Source organism: Saimiri boliviensis, chromosome 8 (genome assembly GCF_048565385.1).
Source record: "Saimiri boliviensis isolate mSaiBol1 chromosome 8, mSaiBol1.pri, whole genome shotgun sequence".
In the NCBI taxonomy this organism is placed as follows: Eukaryota; Metazoa; Chordata; class Mammalia; order Primates; family Cebidae; genus Saimiri; species Saimiri boliviensis.
In genome coordinates, this window is record NC_133456.1 from 37,748,221 (window position 1) to 37,772,452 (window position 24,232).

A 24,232-nucleotide genomic window follows, 5' to 3' on the forward strand; every position below is an offset into this window, starting at 1 on the left:
TCATTATGATGTCACCGCAAGAAAACATGGAATGAACCCTAATGCCCAGTTAAAGGGAGGCAGTCATCATACTACGCTCTGCTTTGTACTTTGATCATGTAGTATACCACATCTGCTTTAGGCAAACCAGCTATCTTCAGATACCAGGAAGGTATAACAATGTGGCAGGTTAGTAATCCTCATAGCAGACTTGTAAAAAGTTTTTTCTTCATTCCCTTTACAGTTGAGGAATTCATGTAGTTTAATTAGCTAGTTATATGTCAGTACTGGGATTCAAACCCTAATCTAACTATAAATCTGATCCAAATAGAACCAGTGTTCCATTCTGCTTGCCAGGCATATCATAGAAGAATGTTGAGGAAACATTAGGTGTTTAGTATAGAGAAGTGAAGACTTGGAAGGAAGCTGTTTTCAAATATATGAAAAGCTGCAATATAGACAAAGGGCAGAGAAAACCTGTTGTGTCACCCTCCTCTTTAAAATCCTTTAATGGTTTTTAGTTGTTAAAGAAATAAGGTATGACTTCTTAGCAAAGCTTAGAGACAACTTAATGATATGCTACCCATCTCCATTTTTCTTTTAAAAAATTTATTTATTATACTCTAAGTCCTGGGGTACATGCACAGATTGTGCAGGTTTGTTACATAGGTACACACGTGCCATGGTGGTGGTTTGCTGCATCCATTGCCCCATCATCTACATTAGGTATTTCTCCCAATGCTATCCCTCCATAATCTCCCCATCCCCTGCTATTGCTCCCCTAAGCCCCCACCTCCCAGGCCTCAGTGTATGATGTTCCCCTCCCTATGTCTGTATGTTCTCATTGTTCAGCACTCACTTGAGTGAGAACATGCAGTGTTTGGTTTTCTGTTCTTATGTCAGTTTGCTGAGAATGACGGTTTCCAGTTTCATCCATGTCCCTGCAAAGGCCATGAACTCATCTTTTTTATGGCTGCATAGTATTCCATGGTGTATCCTTTTTGCTATCCATTTTACCCTCCTACTCTGGCCAGTAGACTGCGTGCAGCCCTTTAAAGATACAGCCCTCTCTGATGTGCCTAACGTACCTTTCACATTCTACGCCTGGCCAACTCCTGACCGTCATCTGTGTCTCAAACACCTCTTCTCTAGCCTCCTGTCATGTTTTACACTTCTTGCTACATGTGCCTACAGCACCCTATGTTTTCCTTTTTGTAGCACTCATTATATTAATTGCTTGTTTAGTATCTGTCTTTCGAAACAAGCTCCATAAAATTGGGGGCCATATTTCTCTTTTCCAGTTTTGTAATTTAGTATCCAACATAAAACTTGCTACACTGCAGGTGTGCTAGAAAAAAATTTTAAAAACTGAAAAGTAACTCCAAGGGAATTTGAAAATGGAAAGAGAGGGAGGGAGGGATGGACCAACATAGCGTGGCAGAAGGTTAATTTTCATGGTGAAGCATTTGGGGAAAAGACGGACTTTGGTAATGTGTTTCACTGTAGACCTCTGGAAAACCAAAGTGCACCATAATGACAAGTTTACCTAGAGAAGGAGAATCTGTGATTAGAATTAGCTGTTTTGCAGAGATCAGCGGTCTCTGATGGTAGCTGAACCTTCTTGCTGGTGGGTCATCCTGGATCCTGTACACACACATGGTGTTTGGTGCTTATAAAATTTGTTAGGGGGAAATCTGTTAATTTCTACTTTATAGCATTATCCTTTTCTCATCCCAATTTTGTACTTACAGAGGAAATGAAGGAACCAGATGATCAGGATACCGATGGGGAGAAATCAGGTAGATCAAAGAGTGATGGGAAGCATTCTCTGAGGTCTAAATCGGAATCAAGATGTAAGTAAAGATTATACATACACACTTTTAAAAGTATTACATTTAGGTAAACAAAGAGTCAGTTTTTATAGTAGAATAGAAAGAATAGACTCTTATAAAATAGGTCTCTTATAGTCCCTTTTCCCATAAAGCTGTAGGAAGATGGGCTTCATAAAAATGATGGAGTTAGCAAAGAAAAAAAGACTACATGGAGTCCAGGATATAAGGGATTCAAAATAAAACTAAGGCAAACGTAACACCCAGGACGACACCTGGGCAGCCATACAGAGAGCAATTTTTTTATGACTAAAGCAAGGAAAGAAGTTTCACCTCCAGGAAAGTTAAAAAATGTTAAATAATAGATTATCTGATAGATGCAGGTAGAAAATTGAATTGAGTGGAATTTATAGAACTATGGCAAGCTGTGGGAAGACTTATCAGGAGATTCCAGAAAGTTAAGAAGTGAAAATAAATGAGATAATTATTAGCTATAGAAAAGTGGGTTGTTCAAGAAGGAAATAATAAATTCTTAACTCAGGAATGAGCATTATTAAGCCAATATACTAAAAACAGTAAACATGAACTTCACTATAGTTTTGTAGTGCTTTATATATTGCAAGGCAGAGATAGCAAGTGGTGATAGAGGTTTAACATTCTTAATCTCACAACAAACATGGTCTAAAAGTGACTAGAGAGAGCATTATAGCCATATTGTTTAGAAATATGGAGCTAAGTATCAGAACAAAGAAGATTAAAAGTGAAAAGTGATACTTCTGGAGAGGTAAGAGAAGGCTGTTAAGCAGGGAAAAGTTGAGTATTTTTTTAAGTTGAATATTTTAAAAACAAGTCTTTTAGCATTACTTGACTTTTTAAGTTATGGGCATGTACTTCAGTAAAAATAAAAATTTTCTAAAAAGTCAAAAATAGGCAAAGTAATTTTTTCTTTTTTCTTTTTTTTTTTTTTACAATCAAGTAGATGAAGTGAGCAAAATAATTTTTAAGTAGTGCCTATCTGAGTTTATAGAACAGAAATGGTTTTCTCTTAACAAAACTCACAGTTCCTTGAGAGCAGTCTGTGTTTGACTTGTTTATCACAGCTCCTGGCACACAGGTTGATAATAACCTATCCACCTGTGTAGTCTAGAGTTCTCCTGTGAGAGGTAGTCAGTCTTTAATGGACTTTTCGGATACAGTGTAGTGGAAAGAGACCTGGACTTTAGTTTTGAGTCCTGGATCTACCATTTAGAGATGCTTGATCTTGGAAAAATTATCACATCTTTCTGAGCCTCGATTTTCTCACCCATTGAAACAACAGTTATGAGTCACTCAGGAATTAAATAGGATAACATGTAGAAGAATTTCATAGACTTCAATGGAATTAAAAAGGAATTTATAACTAGGATTTTTGAAAGGTGGCTGGCTCGGACTATCATAATGTTAGGTATCTTAGTGGAATCTTTTTAAGGTTCTAATCCTAAATATAATTTTAGAAATTTTATTTTGACTGTTCACCTAGACAAGATGAGGTCCTCAGAAAATCCATACACATGCAAAATTTGTACTAACTTCTTTTAATCTATCTCAGACATGTCTTGTAAATCCACAGTTTCTCCACATTATATTTTATTGTAGGCATTTATCTTCTCTGGTTTGCACTCTTGCAGCGTGGATTTCTGCCCAAATCTTCCTGTACAGATCTCCCTCCACACCACCACTCGAGTTCTTTCCAGAAAGTATGATTGTATCGCTTACCTCAGACACTTTAGTTTGTTCCTTCCTTGTGTTTCCTTTTTCATTTTTCTGTGCTCCCTACATTTCTGATAGAGGATTGTCTACGTGTTAGTTTCCAGTCCTCGGCAGTGTTTTCCTGGATGCTACTGTCACCTTTCCCTTGATGGATTTAATGATAATGACCCTTTGTCTAGCACTGCATTCAGGACCTCCCTTCCTTAGGATCAGACCCTCTTAGGGGCAGATCTTTTCAAGTATGACCTGGCCCAGTGCTCAGCTCATTAATTAGTTCACACTTCGTTGGTCTTAGAACCCCAAATGATAATGTGAAATAATTTTCTGGCATTCTAAACATCCTGTATCTTGTTGCTGTGTGAAGATGTCTCTCTCCTGGTTCAGCCTCATACCTGATAGCTGCATTCCCCCCATGCCTGGAATTTGCTCTCAGGCTTGCTAACACATCAGGGTAAGTTTTTACTCTTTGGAATTCTCATGCAGAATGAATAAAAGTCCTTGTACTCCACCCAAGCAGAGAAGTTGGAGTAGACTTGTCCCCATACTTAGTAAGAGGTTTCTGCTATCTCTGAGTTCTATTAAGAAATTTAGGTCGAGTGTGCCAGATAAACCATCCATCATTTCTCACAAGGGTGAAGGACTGTTAGGTACTAAGGCATTGATTTCTGAGTCTTATCAAAGGACTAAATTATTACAGACCTTATTTAATAATTTTGGGAAGTATTTTGTTCTTTTCTATTTTCAGAAATATTTTGTGTAGAATTGGTATTATTTCTTCCTTAAATGCTTGGAAGAATTTTCCAGTAAGGCTGCCTGGGCCTGGAATTTTTTTAATTAGTGGGAAAATTTTAACCATGAGTTCAATTTTTTAAACAGATGGCTGTACTGTTTCTTCTTTACTAAGTTTTGCAAGTTTGTGTCTTTAATGGAATTTGCTCACTTCTCTTCTAAATTGTCAAATTTGTTGATATAACTTCGTAAGATCTGTTTTCATTCTTGATGTTGGAGATATATGTTGTTTCGCTTTCATTTCTTCATTGGTCTAGCTAGTAGCTTGTCAATATTGTTGAACTTTTCAAAGACTAAGATTTTGGCTTTGCTAATTTACTTTGTTGTTGTTTTTTCATTTATTTTTCCAGTTTCTTGAGGTGAAACTTTAGGCCATTGATTTTTTTTGACTTTTGTTTTTTTCTTACATATGTGTTGAAAGCTGTATTTCTTTCCGAAGACTGCTTTAGCTGTATCTCAATTTTAATATATTGTATTTTAATAATTTAATTTGAAAATTTTTTTAATTTCTTGATTTCTCCTTGACCCATGCATTGTTTTTATTGTGTAATTTAATTTTCAAATATTTGACTTTTTTTTTTAAGGTATCTAATCATTACTGGTTTCTAACTTACATCTGTTGTTTTCAGAGAACATATATATTCTATATGATTTCAATCCATTTAAATGTATTAAAACTGGTCTTATGTCCCAGCAAGTGATCTGTCTTGGTAAATGACCCATGTGTGCTTGAATGTGCATCCTGTATTGGTAGATGTAGTGTTTTATAAATGCCAGATCACGATGGTTAATAGTGATGTTCAGATCATCTATTTCTTTACTAAGTTTTAGACTAGTTGTTCTATCAATTGCTGAACTATATGTGTTATTATAATTAATAGTAACTCTAAGTAGACTGAAAAGTTGTTATATATTCTCTGAAGCAACCACTAATAAAATAAAACACAGAATTGCTAAAAAGCCAACAGAAATTTAAATAGAATTCTAAAGAGGAAATAATCTAAAAGAAAATATGGAAAGAGAAAAAGGGGAAAAAGGGAGGTAGGAGAAGAAAAACACAAAATAAATTATCAAATGTTATTTGTTAATTTTGCATGCTTATGTTATTAAAATCCAACCATTATCAATAATTACATTAATTATTAGTTAACTGAACATTAATATAAAAAGGCAGAGATTATCGGTATGGCTAATAAAAATAAGAACCAACTATATTATGCTTAGAGAAGATATACATGAAGTATAATGACACAAATAGGTTGAAAGTAAATGGATGGATAAAGATATATCATGCAAAAAGTAAGCGTAACAAGGCTGGAGTGGCTATATTTCTACCAGATAAAATAGACTTCAAGGCAAAGAGCACTACCAGTGACAAAGAGGGACATTTCATAAGGATAAAAAGATCAGTTAATAAGAAAACATAATACTCATAAATATGTGTGCACCTAGTAACAGCATCACAATACACGAAGCAAAAGTAAAGTTAAAGAAAAACGAATTCCGCAATCACAGTAAGAGAGCAGCCTGGCACTAGTTACTTCATAATAGCCAAAGTAGACATGCCTACTGTTAATTTTTGTATATTGTTGTTTTATGCAGTAATCATACTGAACTCTTTTCAAAATTACAATAAATTATAATTTAGTTCTTGTGAATTTTTTATAAAGTAGCTCTTATGGATTTTTCTGTACGTGCAACCATAGCATTTGTAGGCTTTCGTATAGTGTTGTGAATCTCATGGAAAAGGTAGGGGTAAATAAGGAATCCTAGAAGCAGACTGTTTGAAGGACGCAGTATCTCTCTGGTAGCCAGAGAGGAGAGATCCCAAAGCTTCCCACATCCGTTGGCTGGAGGAAACAAACAAACAAATGGAAGAAACTCACATATGGAATTATGGGTCATACAGCCAAAATCCCAGCAGGTTCTTTTGAATATCTACAGTTATGGCCTTCCTATCTCCTTGGTCACCTTCCATTGCTTTCTCCTGCACCCATCCTTGTTCAGTCTTCATTAATTCTGCCAGCCCTTTTGCCAGTGGTCCTGCCATCTATTTGTGATTTGGGGTTTTAACTGCTTCTAGTTCTACCAAAAAATGGAGTTTTTGTTTTTGGCATTTATTCTCAATGTTGATTTTAGATTATTTCCAAGAATGGAAAGGCAAATACCGATTTATTCTTCAAACCATAAGTTTTCCACCAGTCTATTTTAGGATTATAAAAATTATAGAAATATCCAGCTCTCACAAAGTTGCCTAAGTTTGCTGATTTGCCAGCTTGATTTAATGTGCCTACTTCCTGGCAAATTAGTTTTTGTTTGTTTGTTTGCTTTCCAAAGTCCAGTATTCTATCAGTGGCACCACCCTTTTCCCAGGCTCAGAATCTCCATTATTTTTTAATACCTCCTCTCCTTCATCTGTATTCACTCTCAATTCATTAACAGGTGATCACCTACCTCATCTATCAGTTCTAGCTCCTTTTCCAGGGAAGCCAGAGGTTAGGAGGAGTGTTACTCTTGTAGTGCCCTAATCTTGAAATGAGGAAATAGTCTTTGGTTGCCCCAGTCACAAGAAAGAGCTAAGGTATTATGAGAGCGTAGTTCTCTAGGACCCTCCCTTGGGGAATCCAGGCTGGCCCAGATTTTCTGTCTTACTCATATTAGTCTTGGTTGTTGTTTCTAATCTTTTAGTCTCATCTCAGATCTACTATGTAGCCCTGGTAGCTAGTAGTACACTTGCCATTTCTTCCTTGTTCTTCTGAAAGTTCACCTAACCCAATATGAGAGTATACCTATCCTACTTGGCATTGTCTATTTTAACCATATCCATGTTTGGACTTGATCTGAATGTTGGCTTATACCTGGGGCCATTCTACTCATATTCCAGTTCTCATTCCCAGCTTGTCCTAAAGCCAATATTCCAACTTGTTCCTGGGATACCACTTCCAAGCAAAATCATCATACTCGGAGAAAGTTACGCTTCAATAAGCTTTATTTGTCTTTAACATAACGGGTTCCCTATAAAAGTTGGTAAAATTGAATTTAGTTGAAATTATGATAGCAGCATACTAACCTCTCTTTTTTTTCTTTATCTTTTCCTTCCTTTAAGTAGTTAGTGATAGGAAATAGACTGCAAATGAAGTGAAAATGGAGATTAACAAACAGAAAAGGCTTTTCTATTTTGTAAAGTTACAAGACTGACCAACTAAAATGATTCTTCTAGAAACTTTTGAGTATGTATTAAAATTTATTACGTCTAGAGCACAAGCAAATTGAAAGTTTTAGCTATTTTAGAAATAAGAAAACGTTTAATCAAAATTTAGAAGTTATTAAAACAAATTTTAATAGCTCCTGTTAAAGAAGATAACAAATTTTTAGAAGATGCCACAGATAAAACATTGACTGAAGGGGAAGAATCAGAAGAAGACTCAGATGAGGAACATTTGGAAGGAAGTTTGAGTACATATCAGTATGAAGATTTGCAAAGCACTACAGGTAGGTATTATTAGTTTTCTATCAGTAATTGTCACTGTTTTAAAGACAAATAGCCAGATAAGTTGAACAGTTATAAATCTATAGAAAGAAAAATCTACAGGATGTGTGTATGTGTGGGAATGATAAAAGGACAAGTATTGTGCATATTTCGGTAGGGTACGTTAGCAGCCCTAGACTTGTGGTTTTTATTTCTGAGGATCACATACAGAACTCTCATACTTATTCTTCAGGGTTTTGAGACGGTATAAAAACAGCTCTACTACACATTAGTGGGAGTTCACCTCTCCTTTGGAAGTAATTGGGAGTTGCCCTTGGAGACTGTTGTGCCATGACCAGAGCTCAGCATTTACTCCCGATGCATGTGGGCATGATGGCTTTTCCTTCCATGCTCATTGATGACTGTGTCCTATATTCAGGCCAGTGGTAGTACTTACGGCAAGTGTATCGCAGGCTGCGTACATTCCTCCTGTCCCTGGGAAATACAATTTTGTATTCACTAGACACTCTGTATTAGTCTTATGCAGCTAATAAAGATATACCTGAGACTGAGTAATTTTTAAAGGAAAGAGGTTTACTTAACTCACAGTTCTGCATGGCTGGGGAGGCCTCAGGAAACCTACAACCATGGCAGAAAGGGAAGCAAACACCTTCTTCCTATGATGGCAGGAAGGAGAAGTGCAGAGTGAAGGAGGGGAATGCCCCTTATAAAACCATCAGATCATGTGAGAACTCATTCACCATCATGAGAACAGCATGGAGGTAACAGCCCCTAAGATCCAATTACCTCCTACCAGGTCCCTCCCATGACTTGTGGAGATTATGGGGACTACAATTCAAGATAAGATTTGGGTGGGGACACAGCCAAACCATATCACTCTTCTTAAATTATTTTAATTTTTTAGTATCTCAGCAACCCCCTGCTCCAGCTGTGGAAGAGGCAGAAGAGGAAGTTAAAAAGAAAATATCAGAGAGTTTCTTCTATGATTATATGGAGCTTGCTTCGATGCCTTTTGTGACTCAGGATTCAGACATACCGCTGGATCTTCTCACACTCGTGTATCCACCCTGGCTAATTATGTATGATTTTGGGATTTTCATTTCTTAGGCCAGAGGTCAGCCATCTACAGCCCAGGGAGCCCAAATCTGCCTTCCCACCTGTTTTTGTAAATCAGATTTTATTGCAACACAGCTACATCTATTTGCTTACGTTTTGTTTATTATGGCTGCCATCACACAGCAAGGGCAGACATAAGTAGCTGTGACAGAGACCATCTGGCTCACAAAGCCGAAACTATTTACTACCTGCCCTTTAAAAGTGTGCCAGCCCATCTTAGATAATTCTAAGAAGCTTGAATTCTTAGAGATTTGATAGAAATGCATGATCTTAATTTAAACTAAGCTTTTGTTTGATGCCAAATAACCATACAGAGAAATGATGTTTTTCTGGCTGTCCTTTGCACAAGTGGAAAGACTGCAGTTCACAAGACCTGAGTGAAGGAAACCAGAGGCGTCTTATTCCCATTTACTTTTGCCATTGCCTGTTAAATCATCGATGTCCCTTCTTGAAACACTTTCGTGTCTGTCCATTGCAAGGCATTAGTATTTTCACATTATATATCAGATGAACTGTCAGAGAAGACAATTCTTAGGAAATAGGGCACAAAATAGCAAATTTTTATTGGTCTGGAGAATAAGAGCCTTTGGAGATACGTGGAACTGGGGATAACTGACAAGGGTATTTAGTGTTTGCCGTCACATGGTGATGTTAGGCTTGCGATGCACGTAGTTAGAAGACAGTTTCCATTGAGGTCCGTAGTCGGCAAGTTACTGGGCTCGCCTTTTGGATAGTTAGTGTTTGTCACCACATGGCTGAAACCACTGACTGGCCTCTTACATAAGGAATACTTAGAGAGATAGTGAATACTTACGATACTCACTGACTCAGTTTTGCTTTTTACATGAAAACATAAAAATAGAACATGTTGTTAAATCTCAGGTGTGACTAAACTAATTCATGCTGAATTATCTTGTAACCTGGAATTTTCTCTCTTCATGGCTTTTTTTCTCCTGGTCTTTGGACAAGTTTCTGACAAAAGTTATGCTGTTTACTTCCTTTTAGCCGTTTTTTTTTTTTTTTTTTTCCCCCCAAATGGGCTGGAGTGGTATGTTAGAATCCCCTGGAAGTTTTTCCTAAAGTACGCAATGCTCTGATGCCTTCCCGGACCTACTATGCTAGTTCTGTGTGGAGAGGGACTTGGGTATATGTACTCTGGAAAAACTCTCCGAAATGGTTTGGCAGTGAGCCACCTTGTCACTGTTGCAGGATGGGAGGGTCTGTATTAGAGAAACATGCCTAGATTCAGAGTCAGAAGAACCTCAACTTTTATTCCAACATATGAATTCTCTCTGTTCATGCTAGATGGGTGGTTGTATAAACTATACCCTTTTCTTAAACATTTTCAACACCAAAAAAATCACAGAGTAGCTTACCTCACTTTTGGATGTCTCACTAGAGAGGTTTTTGGACCTTGAATAAAATCCTGCCTCGCTGGGATGCCCCCCATTAGATTTAGTTCTGTTCTCTGGAGATGGAACAAATACAATCCCTGTATCTTGTGAGGAATTCTAGGAGGAATGAGTCAGCCATCATGCATTCCCTAAGTACTCTTTTAATTAACCCTTTAATGATTATTAATATATGACATTGATTCTAATTCAGTTTTTAAATTTATGTCTTTTAAATTTTAGCAGTGTTAAATCAAGTTTAGCCTAAAGCTGCCTCCTTACATAGTTTAAGTTTGGCCTAAAGGTTTCACTGTACGTGGTGAACTATAACCTAAAGGGAGTTAGAATCAAGTCTACTCTGAGCCAGTTACTCAAGTTTTCATCAATCAAAGGTGGCCAACTATTGAAACTGTGTTAAAATAGGGCAGACACCCAGCTGTAACCAGTTTGGCTATTTCTATAGTTCATTTTTGTTTTCTATACATCACTTTTCTTTTTCAGTCCATAAATCTTCCTGCATGTGGCTGGGCTGGAATCTCTGGGCCTACTCTGGCTGAGAAGGCTGCCCCATTCTTGAATTATTCTTTGCTCAGTTAAACTCTGTTAAATTTAATTTGGCTTTTAAGAAAACTTAATTTTAAGTTTTCTTTTAAGAGCAAGAAATGGGCCATTTATAAAGTATCACATAAACCATGGTATAATTTTAGAAGACATTATACAGAGCTTGACAATGTTTAAACAGTTTTAAAGAGAAGTTCCTAGATGACTGTGGACAAACATTGAAAGTTCTGGGTCTTCGACAGGAATTTAAGAAGAGGCAAGCTAGAAGAGAGGGTGAGATAAGACAAAGAGCACTGAAGGTACATCAAAACAGATTTTAAGATTTTCAGAACTCCACTAAGTGTCTGCTGCTGTGTCTGGGATTAAAAGGAAAGGATCAGGCCAGGTGCAGTGGCTCACGCCTGTAATCCTAGCATCTTGGGAGACTTGGCAGGCAGATCACTTGAGGTCAGGAATTCGAGACCAGTCTGGGCGACATGGGAAAAAAACCACAAAAATTAGCCAGATATGGTGCACACCTGTAGTCCCAGCTACTTGGGTGGCTGAGGTGGGAGGAGCTCTTGAGCCTGGGAAGTTTGAGGCTGCAGGGAACCGTGTTCATGTCGCTGAACTCCAGCCTGGGTGACAAAGTGAGATCCTATCTCAAAAAAAGAAAAAAAAAAAAAAAGAAAAAGGAAAGGATCCGATTCCAGTTACGCACAAATTAATGAATTGATTCATTCAACAAACATTTTCTGAATAACTAATAGGCTGAAGACAATGTGCTAGGCATTCTGGGAAATGGAGATGGAGAGACGCAGCCTCTGCCCTAAGTGAGCTGTAATTTAGAGGGTGAGAATTTGAGAAGTTAACAATCTGACCCATTCTGGCTTGCCCTTTTATCAGGACAGCAGCATGTAAAAGGGAGTTTTCCCACTTAAAGATGATAATATTAGATAAATGATAATTTCTCCAATTCCTGTTTTCATCTAAGGTAGTGAAGAAATGGTAACCCATTTCTATTCTCATAGCTACTCACATGCTTTTAGCCTTCTGAGGTATTATATTGCCACCTGGGAAGAGGGGAAAAAACGAAAGGGAGGAAGGGAAAGTGAGGGTAGTGGTTTGAAGAGAAGAAAAAAGACGAATTTCTTTTCCTTGAACAGATCCAGTACCCTGAAATGCTTTATCTCTTTCTCTTTTTTTTTTTCTTTTTTTTCTGAGATGAAGTCTCACCCTGTCACCTAGGCTGGAGTTCAATGGCACGATCTCCACTCACTGCAACCTCTGCCTCCCAGGTTCAAGTGATTCTCCTGCCTCAGCCTCCCTAGTAGCTGGGATTACAGGTGTGCTACCATGCCTGGCTAATTTTTATATCTTTAGTAGAGATGAAGTTTCACCATGTTGGCCAGGCTGGTCTTGAACTCCAACCTCATCTGCCCACCTCGGCCTCCCAAAGTGCTGGGATTACAAGTGTCAGCCACCATGTCTGGTTATCTCTTTCAGTTTAACTATTTGGTAACAAGAGAGGCTGCTTATACTTCGTTATAATTTCTTTATATTTCACAATTTAAATTGCATTAATTTAAATCTCCTCTTGTTACATTCTACATTTTCTTGTTAAACTTTAAGATTTCTTTTGTGAAAATTTGTACTTATGAATAAGTGGAATCCTCTAAAATCACAATTTGATTTTAAACAAGGGCACAAGAAATACAAATTCCTCCAATGATCCTTCAACTTAGATGTTAAGCAACAAATTCTTGTGAACAAAGAATCTATCTGGTTAAGCTACCCTATGGGATATGCTTCTCTTGTCAACTCTAATTTTTTTCATAGATTGGTTTCACTTATTATGTTTATATTTTGGGTATATTAATTTTGACAAACTTACAATATACATTTAAAATATGTTTAATATAACTTAGATTTTTATACCTCTTCTTAAAAAATTATTTTTATTTTAGACAGAGGGTACACATGCAGGTTTATTATAAGAATATATTGTGTGATACTGACATTAGGTTGATCTCATCACCCACAAGTGAACATAGTACCCAATAGGAAGGTTTTCAGCCTTTGTCCCCTCCCTCGCCCCACTTTGGAATCCCTAGTATCTGTTGTTCCTGTCTTTATGTCTGTGTGTACCCAACATTTAGTTCCCACTTATAAGTGAAAACATGCAATATTTGGTTTTCTGTTTCTACATGAATTTGCTTAGGATAATGGTGTCCAGCTGCATCCATGTTGATGCACAGGACATGATTTCATTGTTTTCATGGCTGTATAGTATTTCATGGTGTATATATGCCACATTTTCTTTATCCAGTGCACCACTGATGGGAACCTAGGTGGATTCCATGTCTTCACTGTTATAAATAGTGCTGTGATAAACATATGAGTGCATGTGTCTTTTTGGTACAATGATTTTCCTTTGGGTATATCCCCAGCAATGGGATTGCTAGATTGAATGGTAGTTCTATTTTTAATTCTTTGAGAAACCGCCAAACTGCTTTCCACAGTGGCTGAACGAATTTATATTCTCACTAATAGCATATAAGCGTTCACTTTTGTCTGCAGCCTCACCAACATCTCTTATTTTTTGACTTTTTAATGATAGCCTTTCTGAGTGGTATGAGATAGTATCTCACTGTGGTTTTGATTTGTGTCTCACTGATGATTAGTGGTGCTGAGCATTTTTCATGTTTGCTGGCTACCTGTATGTCTTCTTTTGAAAAGTGTCTATTGAAGTCCTCTGCCTGCTGACAGTGGGATTATTTTTTTCTTGTTGATTTCTTTAAGTCTCTTACAGATTTTGGATATTAGCCCTTTGTCAGATGAATAGTTTGGGAACTTTTTCTCCTGTTCTGTAGGTTGGCTGTTTAATCTGTTGATGGTTTATTTTGCTGTGCAGAAACTCTTTAGTTTAGTAGGTCCCACTCTCTTTTGAATCAGTACAATTTTGTTTTATAGCATACACACACACAAACACATACACACGCTACTTACCTACACACCCATACATATACTAATAAGCTCAGAAAAGAAATGTTAGTCTATTAATTACATGTATATTTATATGCTATATATTAATAAGTTTTCATAATTTGTTGATATGAATTAAATTTTAGTTATATTTATGTGAATTTATTATAATCATATTATCAAATGGTGTATTAGAATTTTACAAACATGTTGGAATTTGCCTACGTAATATTTTTGTTATGGTTAGTCAGCAAATTTAGCAGGCAGTGTGAATGCAAAGGTGATGAAGATACAGACTTTCTCCCATGTTATACAGCATGATTTAGTTTTAGTGGAAGATAGGAAAATAAAATCCAGGTGACAACTTTGCTGTCTGTGGTACGCAAATAGGTTTAACCTTGTTTATTTTTGCAAAAACAATTAATGGGCTCTCAGGATTCCCCAGGAAAATCAAAATATTAACTAAATCAGAGTATAGGGATAGTCACCTGATTTGTTTATTTATTTGTTTTTTTCCTGTTCAGGCCTTTTTTTTCCTCACCTAATTTAAAAACAAAATTGTTAGTGATACATAGAAAATTCATGAGTTTTAGGGTAAAAATTCAACTACTTCAACCTCATATCTTCATCTAAGATACATTTATTTCTTCACTTTTCCAATCCCTGGGATGGTGTTGTTTTTCACTTTTCCTTAGCAGCTTCCCTCAGACATTCTTTTGGTTATGACTGCAGAAAGCGAGCCAACCTGCAACTTCTGGATGACAGTATCGCAGTGTACATAGCTGGGAACCAAGTGATCTTTCTGCATTTGAAAACCAAGGAACAGGTCTACCTGCGAAGTAGCAGTGGTGAAGGAATTGGCATTATTGGGGTATGTCTTTGATCAATTAGAAAAAAAATAATGTATGTTTTTTGCTTGTTCTGTGGACCAGCCAACATGGTTGTTAGATGCCAACACTATGCACAGTGTTATGGATTCACATGAGATGCACAACTGTCTTTATTCTCAGGCATTTTCAATTCAGTTATTACAGCCACTACATTCACTGTCATTGCCTCTATGCACAATTATAATATTATTTATTTTTGCAGATAAGGAAACGCTTTTATAGAGGTTATGACTAGTCGTACAAGTTTTTCACATTTAGATTAGAAGTGGAAGTGAGTGAAGACATTTTAACAATTCTTAATCTGAAAACTGGAGCAGGCACATGGCCATGGGAATGGAGAAAGTGAGGAAAATGTGAGACATAGGATGTGGACATAGGTTACAATGGAAACATGATATATTGAGATGTATGGAGTGAAATATACTATCATGTTTGTTTCTTTCTTGATCATCTATCTATATATAGCATATATACATGATAAAAGTTCATGTCCTCAGGGAGTTTGTTACAAGACTAATAACTTCAGCAATAATTTATTATGTAATACTGTGCATCCAACAGTACACAGAATATATAGCGGGGAATTTAAATGAAGAAGAACTCATGACCTCTATAAATTCAGAGTTTAAAATCCATCTAAAGAGACAAGACCTATATTTGAAAAAAAAAAAATTGACACACAAGTACCTTACATGATAATGTGGCAATTAATGTGATAATACCTGTGTACTGATAGCCATGGGCCCAACTTGAGGGTCGTGGATTTTGTGGAGGGAAGTCAACTGGGGCCTATGAGGTTTCAGGAGCCCTGAGGTCCACACCATCTGCAGGGGACGAGGAAACGCCTAATTGTCAAATATTTATCTATTACTTTGTGGTCAATAATAGTTTTTAAATTTCTGTTTTTCTATTTTTTTATTGCATTTTAGGTTTGGGGGTACATGTGAAGAACATGCAAGACTGTTGCATAGATACACATGTGGCAGTGTGATTTGCTGCCTTCCTCCCCATCACCTATATCTGGCATTTCTCCCCATGCTAACTCTCCCCAACTCCCCACCCCCCGTCCCTCCCCTATTTCCCCCCAACAGACCCCAGTGTGTAGTGCTCCCCTCCCATGTCCATGTGTTCTCCTTTTCCAACACCTGCCTATGAGTGAGAACATGCGGTGTTTGATTTTCTGCTCTTGTGTCAGTTTGCCGAGAATGATGGTTTCCAGGTTCATCCATGTCCCTGCAAAGGACATGAACTCATCGTTTTTGATGGCTGCATAATATTCCATGGTGTATATGTGCCACATTTTCCTTGTCCAGTCTATCATTGATGGGCATTTAGGTTGGTTTCAGGTCTTTGCCATTGTAAACAGTGCTGCAGTGAACATTTGTGTGCGTGTGTCCTTATAGTAGAATGATTTATAATCCTTTGGATATATACCCAGTAATGGGATTGCTGGGTCAAATGGAATTTCTATTTCTAGGTCCTTGAGGAATCATCACACTGTCTTCCACAATGGTTGAATTAATTGACACTCCCACCAACAGTGTAAAAGTGTTCCTATTTCTCCACATCCTCTCCAGCATCTGTTGTCTCCAGATTTTTTTTTTTTTTTGAGACGGAGTTTCGCTGTTAATGATCGCCATTCTAACTGGCGTGAGATGGTACCTCAATGTAGTTTTGATTTGCATTTCTCTAATGACCAGTGATGAACATTTTTTTCATATGCTTTTTGGCCTCATGTATGTCTTCTTTTGTAAAGTGTCTGTTCATATCCTTCGCCCACTTTTGAATGGGCTTTTTTTTTTTATTGCAAATCTGTTTTAGCTCTTTGTAAATTCTGGATATCAGCCCTTTGTCAGATGGGTAAATTGCAAAAATTTTTTCCCATTCTGTTGGTTGCTGATTCACTCTAATGACTGTTTCTTTTGCCACGCAGAAGCTGTGGAGTTTGATTAGGTCCCATTTGTCTATTTTGGCTTTTGTTGCCAATGCTTTTGATGTTTTGGTCATGAAGTCCTTGCCTACGCCTATGTCCTGAATGATTTTGCCTGGATTTTCTTCTAGGGTTTTTATGGTGTTAGGTCTTATGTTTAAGTATTTAATCCATCTATTTTTCTATTTCGTTATAAAATAATTTGGTTTGAGTACGGTAGTCAGAGGTGTAGTGAGGTCAAGGATGCTAATCCTGGCTGTGCTCAGTGGCTCTGCCTATAATCCCAGCACTTGGGGAGGCCAGGTGGGTGGATCACTTGAGGTTGGAAGTTCTAGATCAGCCTGACCAATATGGAGAAAACCCGTCTCTACTAAAAATGCAAAATTAGCTTAGCATGGTGGCATACACCTGTGATCCCAGCTACCTCAGGAGGCTGAGGCAGGAGAACTGCTTGAACCTGGGAGGCAAAGCTTGCAGTAAGCTGAGATTGCACCACTGCACTCCAGCCTGGGCAATAAGAGCGAAACTCCATCCTAAAAATAAATAAATAAGCTAATCCTAATCCTCCTTCACCTGGATGTTGAGCAATTTTATGTCCATAAGGACTTTTGTCTGTGTGTGCTGGAGCTGTTGAAGCCTGGGTTGTGACAGGCCTTGCCTCTGCTGTCCATATTACCTCATCTTTTCTGAAACAGTTATCCAGGTAAGGATGAGAAATACTGTAGCAAAGCTATGAGAAAACTATGAGAAAAGTGTTTGGGCACCCTACCTGGAAAAGTTAGGGTAAATCTCTACGTTGAATGTAAAGTAAATGATTAAGTACGGGTCTTCACTAAAAACAAAACTCCTGGCTGGGCATGGTGGCCCGTGCCTGTAATCGTAGCACTTTAGAGGCTGGGGGGTGAGCTCAGGGCCAGCCTGGCCAACATGGTGAAACCCCATCTCTACTAAAAATGTAAAAATAAACCAGGTGTGGTTGCATACCCCTGTAATCCCAGCTACTCAGGACGCTGAGACACGAGAATTGCTTGAGCCTGGTAGGCAGTGGTTGCAGTCAGCAGAGATCATGCCACAGCACTCCAGCCTGGGTGACAGAGTGAGTGAGACTCTGTCTAAATCAATCAATCAATCCATCTCCCAAACTCAACCCTACAGCAATTTCCAATATGAGACATGTTAGGCACGCTGTGAATGAAGAGACCACCTAAACAGGCTTTATGTGAACAAAGAGGCTGTTTTATTCACCTGGGTATGAGTAGGCTGATTTAGAAAAGAGAGTCAGTGAAGAGCAGTGGGTTAGGAGTTGGTTTTATAGATTTGATGTAGGCAGTGGAAAGTTACAGAAGTTATAGTACAGGGCAATTTTTGCATGCCAGGTGGGTGCTGTTGGTGGGGGCAGTGTCAGAAGTCCAGTGTCACAAGGTTGACTTATCAGTTGAGGGAGGAATGGTTGAGGCAGGAGCAAGGGTGGAATGTCACAAGGTGGGTTAATCAAGCACTGCAGGAGCTAGCTATTCATCTCCTTTTGTGGTTTTTCTGTTACCTTAGGCTTTCTGGCTCCAGGAGGCCATATGGAGGCATATGTGTGGGTCACAGGGGTTACCATGGTATAGTCCATAGTACAGTCACTTCAAAGAACCTTGCATTAGGCAGAAATTTTTAAACTTACTGTAGACAAGACCTAGAAGGGTAAAGGATTTGTCTGGATCTTCATCCAAATTTCTTTGACCATATGTTCCATACCGTATTTCTTTATAAATGGGAATCAGATAGATATGGTCTTAATCCATTTCCCCTACCTCCTTGAGATCTGCTATTTCTTGTCACATTTTTTCTTGACTTCAACACTTGGCTTGAATACTATCTCTTACATTAACACACTGTAGACTCTGTTACTGCAGTCAAGTTACTTAAACTCTGTGACTCGGTTTACTCATCAATAAGATGGAGATAGTAGTGGTATCTAAGCTCAAAAGGTTGGTGTAAAATATAAAGGAAATAATGTTATCTTGGGTACCAGGATTAGCAATTTATAACTGAGAACCAGGCTCTTTGTCTTATATATAATTAGGAGATGTGAAATAATATCTGAAAACAGAATTTTATAAGTATAATGTGTGTTTTAAATAGCTTATTCTTGTAACAGCTTATTTTTATTTTCAATTTTTGGCTGGCCATTAACTCTTCCTACATATTTGGCTTACCAATAGATAAAAATAACAGAAATAAACATATTATTCTATCCAACTTATATAGCTATCTTTAAAATTACTGACACAACAGTTTATCCAGGGCATACTTACTATATTTTCCTCTGTGTCTGGCTTTCAAGTATTATATCTTTCTCACTTCTAGTAAGTTTACATTCATTTGTGGTAAGTTTTGTCCACAGTGAAATTTAAAAAATTGTGATATAACCTGGTCTAGAAACAAGAATTTCATACATTCCATGAATTTTTCTTTTTTTTTCTTTTTCTTTTTTTTTTTTTTTTGAGACAAGAGTTTCACTCTTGTTACCCAGGCTGGAGTGCAATGGCGCGATCTCGGCTCACCGCAACCTCCGCCTCCTGGATTCAGGCAATTCTCCTGCCTCGGCCTCCTGAGTAGCTGGGATTACAGGCACGTGCCACCATGCCCAGCTAATTTTTTTGTATTTTTAGTAGAAACGGGGTTTCACCACGTTGACCAGGATGGTCTCGATCTCTTGACCTCGTGATCCACCCGCCTCAGCCTCCCAAAGTGCTGGAATTACAGGCGTGAGCCACCGCGCCCGGCTCCATGAATTTTTCTATACAAAATTTAGGTTGATTTATATGGAGGGTAGACAATTGATTCCACTTAGCAGTTCTCAAAGCAAAGTCTCCAAACTAGCCATATCAACATCACCTTGTTAGAATGTCAATCACCTTGTCAGAATGTAAATCATCTTGTTAGAAATCATTTTGTCAGACATGTAAATGCAAATTCTCGAGTCCCAGCCTGACCTATTAAGTCAGAAACTCTGGGGCAGGCATCCCCAAACTACAGCCCACCCCGGGGCCACATGCGGCCCCCTGAGGCCATTTATCCAGCTCCCCTCCGCACTTCAGGAAGGAGCACCTCTTTCATTGATGGTCAGTGAGAGGAGCAAAGTATGTGGCGGCCCTCCAACGGTCTGAGGGACAGTGAACTGTCCCCCTGTGTAAAAAGTTTGGAGACGCTTGCTCTGGGGGGTAGGGCTTGCAATCTGTTTTTGTTTTGTTTTGTTTTGTTTTGTTTTGTTTTGAGGCGGAGTTTCACTCTTGTTACCCAGGCTGGAGTGCAATGGCGCCATCTCAGCTCACCGCAACCTCCGCCTCCTGGGTTCAGGCAATTCTCCTGCCTTAGCCTCCTGAGTAGCTGGGATTACAGGCACGTGCCACCATGCCCAGCTAATTTTTTGTATTTTTAGTAGAGACGGGGTTTCACCATGTTGACCAGGATGGTATCGATCTCTCGACGTTGTGATCCACCCGCCTCGGCCTCCCAAAGTGCTGGGATTACAGGCTTGAGCCACCGCGTCCGGCAGAAATGACTGTCTTAAAGTAAAACTTAAAATGTGTATTTTTCTAGTTTTCAGTTTAAATTATATTCATCATCAAAATATTTATTGGATACCCATTTTCAAATTTTCTATTGAAGTAAAGCCTACAGAAATTATGAAATAATGCTAAATACTGCATTAGTCCAACTATATGAAAATTTTTCTGTTACTATTTTGGTGACATTTTATCTTTTGTAGGTTCATCCACATAAAACTTACTTCACAGTAGCTGAAAAAGGGAGTTTTCCAAATATTATCATCTATGAATTTCCATCTCTGAGACCCTACAGAATCCTTCGAGGTGAGTCCAGAAGCATATATAAAATATTTCATGTTCAAGGATAACAACATTCTGAAGAAAGTGTGACAGTATTTGATAAGTCAGGGTTCTCCAGAGAAACAGAACTAGTGGAAGATAGAAAAGAGATTTATTCAAATTCACATATAACAATACTAACTTTAAATGTAAATGGGCTAAATGCCCCAATTAAAAGACACAGACTGGGCAGATGTGGTGGCTCACACCTGTACTTTGGGAGGCTTAGGTGGGCAGATCACCTGAGGTCAGGAGTTCAAGACCATGCTGACCAACAAAGAGAAATCCCATCTCTACTCAAAATACAAAATTAGCCAGGCATGGTGGCACATGCCTGTAATCCCAGCTACTTGGGAGGCAAAGGCAGGTGAATCACCTGAACCTGGGAGTTGGAGGTTGAGATGAGCTGAGATTATGCCATTTTACTCCAGCCTGGGCAATAAGAGCAAAACTCCATCTCAAAACAAACAAACAAACAAACCTAAAACCAAAACAAAAGACACAGACTGGCAAATTGGATAAGGAGTCAAGGCCCATAGGTGTGCTGTTACTCAGGAGACCCATCTTACCTGTAAAGATACACACTGGCTCAAATAAAAGGGATGGAGGAAAATTTACCAAGCAAATGGAAAGAAAAAAGAAAAAAAAGCAGGGGTTGCAATCCTAGTCTCTAACAAAACAGACTTTAACACAGATCAAAAAAGACAAAGAAGGGCATTATATAATGGTAATGGGAACAATTCAAGAAGAGCTAACTATTCTGAATATATATGCACCCAGTACAGGAGCACCCAGATTCATAAATTCTTAGAGACCTGCAAAGAAACATAGACTCTCACACAATAATAGTGGGAGACTTTAACACTCCATTGTCAGTATTAGACAGATCAACAACACAAAAAATTAACAAGGATATGCAGGATTTAAACTCAGCTCTGGATCAAGTGGACCTAGCAGATGTCTACATAACTCTGTACTACAGATCAAGAGAATATACATTCTTCTCAGTGCTACATGACACTTATTCTAAAATCAATCATGTAATTGGAAGTAAAACACTCCTCAGCAAATGCAAATGCAAATCATAACAAACTGAACTGAAATCACAATAAACAGTCTCTCAGCCCACAGTACAATCAAATTAGAACTTGGGATTAAGAAACTCACTCAAAACCACACAATTTTATGGAAATTGAAAAACCTGCTCCTGAATGCCTCCTGTGTAAATAATGAAATTAAGGCAGAAATCAGGAAGTTCTTGAAAACCAATGAGAACAAAAAGACAATGTACCAGAATCTCTGGGACACAGCTAAAACGGTGTTAAGAGGGAAATTTATAGCACTAAATGCCCACAAGAGAAAGCAGGAAAGATCTCAAATCAACACCCTAACATCACAATTAAAAGAACTAGAGAGGCAAGAGAAAACTAATCCAAAAGCTAGCAGAAGACAAGAAATAACCAAGATCAGAGAAAAACTAAAGGAGATATAGACAGAAAAACCCTCCAAAAAAAGTCAATGAATCCAGGAGCTGTTTTTTTTTTTTAAATAATTAACAACATAGATAGACCACTAGCTAGACTAATGAAAAGAGAAAAGAATCAAATGGACACAATAAAAAATGATAAAGAGGATATCACCACTGACCCCACAGAAATACAAATTACCATCAGAGAATACTATAAACACCTCTACACAAACAAGCTAGAAAATTTAGAAGAAATGGATAAATTCTTGAATGCATACACCCTACCAAGACTAAACCAGAAAGAAATCAAATCCCTGAATAGACCAATAATGAGCTCTAAAATTGAGGCAGTAATTAATAGCCTACCAACCAAAAATAGTCTAGGACCAGAGGGATTCAAAGCTGAATTCTAACAGGTACAAAAAGGAGCTAGTACCATTCCTTCTGAAACTATTTCAGACATTTGAAAAGGAGGGAGTCCTTCCTAACTCATTTTATGAAGCCAGCATCATCCTGATACCAAAACCAGGAAGAGACACAACAAAAAAAGTAAACCTCAGGCCAATATCTCTGTTGAACATCACTGCAAAAATCCTCAGTAAAATACTGGCAAACCAAATCTAGCAGCACATCAAAAAACCTACCACAATCAAGACACCTTCATCTCTGGGATGCAAGGCTGGTTTAACATATGCAAATCAATAAACATAATCCATCACATAAACAGAACCAAAGACAAAAACCACATGATTATCTCAATAGATGCAGAAGAGGCCTTTGTTAAAATTCAACATCGCTTCATGTTAAAAACTCTCAATAAACCATGTATTAATGGAATCTATCTTAAAATAATAAATGCTATTTATGACAAACCCACAGCCAATATCATATTGAATAGGCAAAAGCTGGAAGCATTCTGTTTGAAAACCGGTATAAGACAAGGATGCCCTCTCTCACCACTCTTATTCAACATATTATTGGAAGTTCTGGCCAGGGCAATTAGGCAAGAGAAAGAAAGTGTATTCAAATAGGAAAAGAGGAAGTCAAGTTGTCTCTGTTTGCAGATGACATGATTTTATATTTAGAAAACTCCATCTTCTCAGCCCAAAAACTTCTTGAACCGATAAGCAACTTCAGCAAAGTCTCAGGATACAAAATCAGTGTGCAAAAATCACAAGCATTCCTATACACCAATAATGGGCAAGCAGAGAGCCAAATAATGAATGAAATTCCATTCACAATCACTGCAAAAAGAATAAAAAACTAGGAATACAACTAACAAGGGATGTGAAGGACCTTTTAAAGGAGAACCACAAACCACTGCTCAAGGAAGTAACAGACAACACAAACAAATGGAAAAACATTCCATGTTCATGGATAGAAAGAATGAATATCATGAAAATGGCCATACTACCAAAGTAATTTATAGATTCAATGCTATTCCTATCAAACTACCATTGACATTCTTCACAGAATTAGAAAAAGCTATCTTAAGTTTCATGTGGAATCGAGGAAGACCCCATATAGTCAAGGCAGTCCTAAGCAAAAAGAGCAAAGCTGGAAGCATCACACTACATGAGTTCAAACTATACTACAAGGCTGCAGTAACCAAAACAGCATTGTACTGGTACCAAAACAGACATATAGACCAATGGAGCAGAACAGAGACCTCAGAAAAAACACCACACATCTACAATCATCTGATGCTCAACAAACCTCACAAAAACAAGCAATGGGGAAAGGATTTTCTATTCAGTAAATGGTGCTGGGAAAACTGGCTAGTTACATGCAGAAAACTGAAACTGGACCTTTTCTTTACAACGTATACAAAAATTAACTCAAGGTGGATTAAAGACTTAAGTGTAAAACCCCAAACCATAAAAACCCTAGAAGAAAACCTAGGCAATACCATTTGAGACATAGGCCTAGGCAAAAACTTCATGGCAAAAAAGCCAAAAGCAATGGCAACAAAAGCCAAAATTGACAAATGGGATCTAATGAAACTATAGAGCTTCTGCACAGCAAAAGAAACTATTATCAGAGTGAACAGGCAACCTACAGAGTGGGAGAAAATTTTTGCAATCTACCCGTCTGACAAAGATCTAATACCCAGAATTTACAAGGAACTTAAGCATATTTATAAGAAAAAAAAAACTCCATCAAAAAGTGGGCAAAGGATATGAACAGATACTTCTCAA

General features: G+C 37.9%; 1 protein-coding gene across 5 annotated transcripts in view; it reads left to right on the plus strand.

Moving 5' to 3' along the window:
- Positions 1 to 24,232, plus strand: part of CFAP44 (cilia and flagella associated protein 44) — a 137,874-nt gene that overhangs the window by 10,893 nt on the left and 102,749 nt on the right. For all 5 annotated transcript variants that reach the window (XR_012518780.1, XM_074404347.1, XM_074404349.1 and 2 more), the window contains 5 exons: positions 1,731 to 1,832; positions 7,692 to 7,838; positions 8,741 to 8,894; positions 14,577 to 14,739; positions 20,449 to 20,551. Coding sequence is in view for 4 of the 5 variants with exons in the window: in XM_074404347.1 (XP_074260448.1) it covers positions 1,736 to 1,832; positions 7,692 to 7,838; positions 8,741 to 8,894; positions 14,577 to 14,739; positions 20,449 to 20,551 (664 nt within the window). In the remaining variant the exon portion in view is untranslated. The remainder of the gene's footprint in view (positions 1 to 1,730; positions 1,833 to 7,691; positions 7,839 to 8,740; positions 8,895 to 14,576; positions 14,740 to 20,448; positions 20,552 to 24,232) is intronic.